The following is a 9134-nucleotide window of genomic DNA, read 5'->3' on the forward strand; positions in this document are numbered from 1 at the left end:
CAACCTATTTTAATACACATCAATAAGCCATTTTGACCAGAGTTCTTGAGATGATTTTTGCACATTCTACCAGTGTCAAGAAATTTGGGTCTCTCCAAGGTAGACCTAAAAATTTCTTTTCCAAGGACATTTATGTTTTCAGACATTCTGGGACTCATTTAATCATTTAAAACATGTTGTGAAGGTTTCATTTTTCATTATTTATGCTGTAGTCCCCTTTATCATAAAAGAGGTTTTGCCAGGACTAAGACTGCTTCATGATTTTTAAGGAAGCCTAGATCAGAACATAGATAATATTCATAAAGGTTCCATAGAACCTATTCTTACCCTATTGTCCTAATTTCTGCTGTGGCTGAAAGTCTAGCCTTTTCCACTCAAAAACATAAAAATGTTTACATTAATCTTTCTCAGAACTCCCCCCCCCCCTCAAAAAAAAAGGTCACAAACCATATTGATGTGAATGTTTTAATTCTTTTACAAGGATATAGTGACATACATATTCATCCCTTTCCAAATCCATCCATCTGTGTCCTTCTGCCAAACCTCTACTGGTTTACACCATTCTTTTTCCTCCACTGCATTGTTTTCATGTTGCAGTTCAGATCTTGCCAACTTATCCTACTGATCAAATTTAGATCACATGGAAGAAGCAAACATAGATACCTATTTTACTTTCTGATGGCTTCTCGTACAGTTCCTGAAGTTGAAAATGGGGCTTGATCATTCCTAAATCATGCACACTCTGCACGTACTGTTTTTATAGTCATTCACTTTGTGTTAGGAGAAAAAAACATCTTCTAATTTCCAGAAATGCAAAGGTTTGAAAGCAAGGTTTCATCCTATGGGTTTTTACTTTAGGGATGAAGTCCCCATATCTAATAAGTGAATGACTCGTGAAAAAACAAAACACTGGAAGAAGCCCCTTCTTCAGAGAACCTTTTAGGATTTGGAAAGGGTCTCTCTCAAATGGGTTCAAGGAAGTTACATCTATTTCACCTTCTGCAGGAATTTAAAGCCGCAGCTCCCCCTTAGCAGTAGGCTTCTTTCCTCGGTTGCTTTTTTTTGTCTGCAGGAAAAAGCCAAGGCAGAGTTACATGAGCATTGAGATGCCACTCACGGACATTTAAAACAGGAGCCCTCAACGTACAACCGATCATTCAAGCAACCATTTGAAGTTACAACGGACTCCACTAAAGCTACTTGCAATCCAGTTTCAAAGTTACAAAAGCCGCCAACACACACAAACACACACACAGAGTCACACAGTTGCATTTTGGGTACTTGAGCGCATTATACTGCAACAATGTTTTAATCAAAATCTGTTAACTTAAAGAATGCATCAAAAAATCCGGGAGCCATTACTCCCGGTGATAAAATATATATTATTTTATATATAAGTCATCATTTTAGCCATTGCATGTATATGGACAGAGATAGAAACGTGGAGATGATGGAGAGGGAGGAGGAGAGGGAGGGAGGAGGAGAGGGAGGGAGGGTGGGAGGAGAGAAAGACTGAGAGAGACAGAGAAAGAGACAGACAGACAAAGAGAAAGAGAGAGACAGAGTCAGAGACAGAGAGGTACATGGGTACATAGGTAGATCGAGATATATAAAATCATCCCTATCATTTTAGCCATTGTTTATCCACTGCAAGGCCTCTTATATGGAAAACAGCGGAATCAACTTATAAGCTGCCTATTTGTGCATTAGAATCAAATTGTTTCTTTCTTGCTTTACCAGAGTTGGTTCCTGAACAGGCGGCTCTTGTCCCTTCTTGGCTGAAGCCACATGTTTGCTGGATGGATGTTTCACAGGTTTTACAGGTGAGTCTTCCGTGGAAGAGCTTTCTGAATCACCACTTTGCTGGGACGATGAAGAAGAAGATTCTCTCTCCTGATCCTCCTCTCCATTCCACTGCAAGCCAACTGCAAGCAAAAACTGAGCTATAGATGTTGCTAATTTTATGAAAACTGCCTAGACTGCAGTCACAGACAATTTTCTTTAAAGGACGCATGAAATGGAACATTAGCTATACTCTAAATGTCTATGGAGATTCTCAGTCATCCAGGTCATGGTTATCCCAAAGGTGCTTTTTTTCAAGAGTTTCTTTCAAAACAACCACTTCATAAATGCATGGCACAATGTAGGAGAACAAACCCACCAGGACTAGATTCAGCCATCCATCTGTATTTAAAAGACACGGGCCACTCTTTTGAAGACAACAAAATCCCTATTTTGGACAGAGAGGATCGCTGGTTTGAAAGAAGGGTTAAAGAGGCCATTATAGAATAGAGTTGGAAGTCTTCTAGTCCAACCCCCTGCTTAGGCATTTCTGGAAACTTATTTATATGTGTTTGTGAAACTTATTTATATGTATCACAAACACATTTGAGCAAATCTGAAGATCTATTTAATAGAACCCAAGATCAACTTCAGATTGTCTCAAGGGCTTTGGATTTTACCTGTTACATGTTGACCAGCAAGGTACACAGGTCCAGATCCTGATTTTAGCCTAAATGTGATTGGAGGAGTTAAATCAAGCCCCGCTAGAGTAGCCTACAAAATATAAAAATGCATAGTTTGAGAAGTTATTCAACATTTCAATTAAGCAAAAATACAAAAATCATTAATACTAACTTAGCAGCCCAAAAAGCCAATGCAATCCTAAATTGCATTAACAGAGGGATACAATCAAGATCAAGGGAGGTGCTAACACCACTTTATAAAGCCTTGGTAGGACCACACCTAGAGTACTGCATCCAGTTTTGGTCACCACACTATAAAACAGATGTTGAGACTCCAGAAAAAGTACAGAGAGGAGAAACTAGGATGATTAGGGGACTGGTGGCTAAAACATACGATGAACGGTTGCAGGAACTGGGCATGGCTAGTCTAGTGAAGAGAAGGACCAGGGGAGATATGATAGCAGTCTTCCAATATTTGAGGGGCTGCCACAGAGAGGAGTGGGTCAAGCTATTTTCCAAAGCACCCGAAGGCCAGACAAGGAATAATGGATGGAAACTGAACAAGGAGAGATTCAACCTGGAAATAAGGACAAATTTTCTGACAGTGAGAACAGTCAACCAATGGAACAGCTTACCTTCAGAAGTTTCGGGAGCTTCATTACTGGAAGCTTTCAAGAAGAGACTGGATTGCCATCTGTCAGAAATGGTGTAGGGTCTGCTTGGGTGGGGGTTGGACTAGATGACCTTCCAACTCTGTTAATCTGTATCTGAATGAACAGTGGCTAGCAAAGTCTACAGCTGCATCTAATGGATGAGGTCAAGAGGGACCATAGCTGAACTACATGAGATAAATGTTTTAAAGAGTACAACTATGGTTGCTAGAAAACTTTAGAGTAAAAGCTAGCTTTAGAAGGTGTTTGGAATGATCTACCAAATGAGAAATTATAAAAGGAAACCGTGGCTATGATATCACTCACCATTGGAAGTATAGAAAGTTTCAAGGTGGCAATGCGAACTGGAGTGGAATTGGTGCTACTCTTTGGTGGCAAGATCTCTACAACATGGAATTCATCTTTGGCCTTTTCCCCAAGGCAGATCTACTTGAAAGAAAGGCAGAGTCACCAAGGCTAACAATATCTTAAGGACCCACATTATTTCTGAACAGAGAGTTCTGGAGACATTCTCTGACCAAGAAATACATTCAGTGAAGCCAAGAAACACATTCGGTGAAGCCACGAAATACATTCAGTGAAGCCCTCATAAATCCTAGATGTACAGCTCCTGAGGATGAGTTGACTGATGTTTTGACTTAATATGCGTAATAAGTTATGCATAAACTTGTTTCATTCTAATGTATAAACCGATGTTTAAGGTTTATATAAATTCAAATAGCAACAGCACTTACACTTTTATACTGCTTCATAGTACTTTATAGAGCCCTCATTTCACTGATCTCAGAAGGATGGAAGGCTGAGTCATCCTTAAACCGATCAGGATCGAACTCCTGACTGTGGGCAGTCAGCCTGCAATACTACATTTTAACCTCTGCGCCACCATGGCTTTATAAATAACTTTAGTGCAGTCATTAACCAGCAGAAAAAGATTTATTAAGCAAACCAATCCACTGTATCATTACTGCATAATGTAACATCTTAGCAAGACTTTTTATACAATTGTACACTTCTGAATTTTGTAAATAAGGCAGAAATATTCCTAATCATACGAATGGGGGAACTGGTTATGATGGGTTATGATTAAGAAAAAAATGTTTATTTTCTGCTTATAGTATTTCTACACTATCCATTTTCCTCAATGTGTGTCTACATGCATCCCACATATATTCCATAAAGACTCTGGATCAAAAGAAAATTGCACGCTAAGCCCTATATCTATGCAAGAGTTAGAAACCTGACTAATATCTGTCATTTTTCTCTGGAGATTCACAAACATAGAAAACCCTCATCCAGAGTCTTTTGAAGGAGCAAACCATAACTCAGTATTCAAAATGCCCCAAATTGGTAACTTTTTTAAAATGGAATGCTATGAAACTAAAGGGACATGGTAGCTCACTGGCTAAGATGCTGAGCTTGTCAATCTGAAAGGTTAGCAGTTCAGTGGTTCAAATCCCTAGCACTGCGTAACGGAGTGAGTGCCCATCACTTGTCCCACCTTCTGCCAACTTAGCAGTTCGAAAGCACATAAAAATACAAGTAGGAAAATAGGAACCACCTTTGGTGGGAAGGTAACAGCGTTCCATGCACCTTCGGCATTTAGTCATGCCAGCCACATGACCACGGAGACGTCTTCGGACAACGCTGGCTCTTCAGCTTTGAAACGGAGATGAGCACTGCCCCCTAGAGTCGGGAATGACTAGCACATATGTACGAGGGGAACCTTTACCCTTACCTATGCAACTAAGCTGTTAAAATATAAGCCCCAACATTATTTCAACTCTTTGCATTCAACCGTAGTTTGATATCAACAGAGGCAAAGAAAACCACTGATGTAGGAGGCAGTTGGAAGAAAATAGATGTGAAGCAGAGGGACTAGTGAAGAACATTTTGACCTCCAACCCCTTGGATTTCACCTCCTTTTTTTAAAAAAAAAAAAGACCAGCTATTCACTTACTGTTCTTAGAGCTAACTGCTGCTCACAGGACCATTCTTCTGGAGTATCAAATGTATAGACTGGATTTTCCCTGTTGAGCTGACATCCTGAGCAGAAAAAGGGGGCGTTAGAAAGTTGGTTGGCCAACTCACTTTCTCCTGTGGATGGCTTAGGTTAGATCAGTGGTAGGCAACCCACGGCTCTGGAGCCGCATGTGGCTCTTTCATCCCTCTGCTGCGGCTCCCTGTCACCGATCGGCTCCACAATTGATAGGGCTTTCGGTTAGGACAGGTAGAGGAAAAAAGGATGCCACACTAGGAGGAGACTCTATGGTGGGGGAACCAGACTTCCAGTCGGCTCCAAAGCTGAACGGGGGGCTTCCGGTTAGGACCTTTGTGGCTCTTTGAGTGTTTAAGGTTGCCGACCCCTGGGTTAGATCAAATCCAGAGAAAACATTTCTTACCCCAGATTACACAAACAGGCTTTTCGGAGCAGAAACTCTCATTGGTAGCGGAACTGGCTTCCAAGGCCATTGCTTCAGGAAAGATCCTCTTCAAAAGACAAAGACAAGAGGCTTTGTAAAATCTGGACACTTAGCAGATGGAGCATTCAACATGTATCGCAAAAGCTTCAGAGCTGTGAGAAATACCACCCCAGCTTGCTTCTTCGGGAATTATTGCACTTTGCAGTTTGAGTTGTGCAAAAGCACAATTTTTTTTCCAGAGGTATTTCACGAGAAGAGTACTCCACTCCTCTGCTCACAATAGAATACCTTTTTGTCACTAGGCTCGAAATGTTGGGCTTGGACAACCTAGAACTACGCCAACTAAGGTCTGACCTAAACGTAGTCGACAAAATTGTTTGCTATGACATCCTACCTGTCAATGACTACTTCAGCTTCAATGCAATAATAATACATGGGCAAACAATAGATACAAACTAAACAAAAACCGCTCCAGGCTCAATTGCAGAAAATATGACTTCAGCAACAGAGTGGTCAGTACCTGGAATGCACTACCCGTCTGTTGTTACATTCTCAAACCCTCGTAACTTTAACCTTTAACTGTCTAGCGTGGGCCTCACTCCTTTTGTAAGAGGTCTGTAGAGGATGTGCATAAGCACACCAGCCTGCCCACCGTCCCTGTCCTATTGTCCCCGTTCATTTGTACCAATTTCCTGTGTTCCTGTCCACGTTTATACTTATCTCATACATGTTTTGACAAACTAAATAAATATAAATAAATAAATAAAAGCAGTGTAGATTTATTTTCAGTGGCTAAATGTCTTAGGCTCGCGTCTATGGAGATTCTCAGTCATTCAGGTCGCAATAATCCCAAAGAGGCAACTGAAGAAGCTTCCTGGATGAGAAGCGAAACAATCTTCAAAGAAAAGCAAGAAAGTCCAGTTGCCGCTTGAAAAAAGCACCTTTGGGTCTTAGGCTCATGTGACTCAGCTGCAAATTAATCCAAATACATAAGAGTGCAACTCCAACTGAGTTCAGGAATAAGATAAAACCATTTCCCCTTCAAAGAGGGAACCTTATAATAAAACATTTCTTGAGAAAGACCGTGCTCTCATTTCTTAATACGTTTTAAAAGTGATGATCTCAAATGAATATTTTGAAAACAACTACTATCAAAGTTCAAATATCCATGTTATGAAGCTCTGGGTAAAAGTCTTAGATCCCTGACACAACCTATTGCAATGGTATCCAACTTATCCTGTTACTAAGTGAAGCTGTAAGTTAACCTTTTATCCAAGTTAACTTCCCCCAAAAAGTTTCTCTCTCACACACGATCTCTTTTTCCTTTCCATTTTAATTTTTAAATGGGAACCCCAAGTTCAATTAAATGTTATTTTAGATACTGTTTTCAGCTGAATAAACAAGAAAAAAAACCCCACAAATTAGATGGCAATTTTTTAAAAAGCCAAGCACTAACAAAAGAATGTATGCGGTTTCCCCCATTTTTTTTAGTTCAGATCAGCACAATATGAGATTTTCATGCAAGTAACTCACCAAAGTTTCAGAAAGAACCACCAAACCTACTTTGAACAGGCATCCTTTATAAAAGGGAAGCAGGTATTTAACCTCTCCTTAGGCCAATCAAGTAAGCCTTGCAGCTAGCATAAGATTTCAGTCTTAAAGAAAACCAGCCCACTCCTACTCAAATATCTCCCAAATTAGGAAATGGTATAAACCAACTTTCTTCAAGCCGGTATTCTCCAGTTTTACTACTCTACATGGCCACTACCTTAATCTGTAGGTTCCAGTAACTTTGGTAGATTGGGTGTTGGGAGTTGTAACCCAACATGCTATATCTGAAGAGCATTCTGTAAAAGAGGGGGGAGGAATTTAGCCATGATTTAACTGAATTAATTACAATTGGCAACAAAACAACCAAAGAGTCTAGCCTAAGCCCGGGGTTCAAAAATGTGCCTCACACAAGGTATGTGTAGCCTTTGTGGATCTTCTCTCCATCAACATTTAGAGAAAGCTCAGTGTGGCCTTCAAGCTGGCAGAAGCTTAACATCTATGTAGTAGCATGCTAGTTTGTTGTGCAAACCTAGTTTATTATTTTAAGAGGGCATTCCAGGCAGATACAAGCTGTATTTATTAGTGTATGGCATAATATTGTATTGATGGTTACAGAACTGCAGAGAAAGATGCAAACAAAGAAAACCTTTTTTAAAAAAAAATTATTTTATTTGTACAATTATTTGGATTCCCATCTTAACTTAAGCCATAGCATTTCTTTGACTCAGAATCAGCTTATGGGAACCCAACCCTTCTGCTTGTAAATTATATTTTATAGCTCAGTGTAATGTGAGAGCGCAGCCAGCTAATCAACAAGCCATGATTAAAAGTATGGTGATTTTAAAATGATGTACCAGCACAGCTGTTTGATTTTTCCTATAACTGCATGAGAAGCAACTGTGGGAGGATTACAAAAGCACAATTTGAGGCCTTATCTGTGTGTTTTGTTTCCCTGTGACTTAATATGAGGTTTGTCTTTCAATTATGACTTGATATTGTCTACAAGCATAGACCCTTAATCTGTTGAACAAGCCCGAACTTTTATAATCTTCAGGTGTTCTTCAGGCAGCATGTTTCATTGATTGGGTTTTTTGAGAGGAGTAGTTTAAAAATGCAATCACGCCAGTGCCCATCAGACTTTTCTTCCAAGGAAGTCAAATTCAGATGAAATATTTCCAAATAAGTGCAACAATTTGAAGTTGTGGTTTGCCTATGGAGTTTACACTAATATACAAGTCAAGCTAGGTCCTTCAGGATTGCTTATTTGCACGTAGTCCTTTCAAAGACCACAACTGAGCCTGGAATTTATGTTGCTAAGTGAGATATTTGTTAAGTGGGTTTTATGACTTCCTTTACCACACTTGTTAAGTGAAGGACTTCAGTTCCGAAGTGGGTTGCTACCGGTTTGCACGTTTCCAACCAATTCTTTTGCCAATTGGGCCTGCAACACTGGCTGATGTCAAGGTGATGTTTAGGATTCTTTCGTGGCCGTTTTTAATCAAGTGGGATCCATTCTATAACTGCCTTGGTTCTCCTGCCATTGGGGGTTCTTGCTATATGACCAGCCCTTTTCCATTTCAATTCTTTTACACTCTTGGTGATATTGTATACTTTCATTTGTTCTCTAATCCACGTGTGGGTCTTTCTATCTTGTCATGTGATGCTGAGCATGTTATCTTTCCATGTTTCTTTGCACCACTCTTAGCTTTTGTATCAATAGTGAGGTTAGTGTCCATGTTTCATAAAATCAAATTTCTGTAATATGATAGAGTGTTCTTGTAAAAAGATCTATGTGATCAATTTAATGAGGATGCAGTTGCAATCTGTTTCAGGAAGAACACCCAGCCAGTATCCTTAGGTTCTCCCCTGAAAATCCCATTATTTTATTAAACTGTAAGGAAGTAGTTTTTCATTTGACTGAGCTTGTCAATTGAAAGCATACTGTATTTGATTTAGAAAAAGGCAGACTATCAGCAGGTGATAAAAAAAAATGTTGGAGTATTCATTGGTCCCATCTCGTGATCATC

General features: G+C 39.7%; 1 protein-coding gene across 1 annotated transcript; it reads right to left on the reverse strand.

The window, feature by feature from the left end:
* Positions 1 to 451: 451 nt before the first annotated feature.
* On the reverse strand, positions 452 to 7241 carry NPM2 (nucleophosmin/nucleoplasmin 2). Its single transcript, XM_081961094.1, has 7 exons — positions 7090 to 7241; positions 5536 to 5623; positions 5094 to 5179; positions 3443 to 3562; positions 2463 to 2556; positions 1738 to 1925; positions 452 to 1066 (listed from the first exon to the last, which is right to left on the reverse strand). Exons 2-7 carry the CDS (start codon positions 5603 to 5605, stop codon positions 1010 to 1012), a joined length of 615 nt encoding a protein of 204 aa, XP_081817220.1. The 5' UTR covers positions 5606 to 5623; positions 7090 to 7241; the 3' UTR covers positions 452 to 1009.
* Between the last annotated feature and the right edge of the window lie 1893 nt (positions 7242 to 9134).

This window comes from Natrix helvetica, assembly GCF_964273705.1.
Source record: "Natrix helvetica genome assembly, chromosome: 8".
Classification (NCBI taxonomy): Eukaryota; Metazoa; Chordata; class Lepidosauria; order Squamata; family Natricidae; genus Natrix; species Natrix helvetica.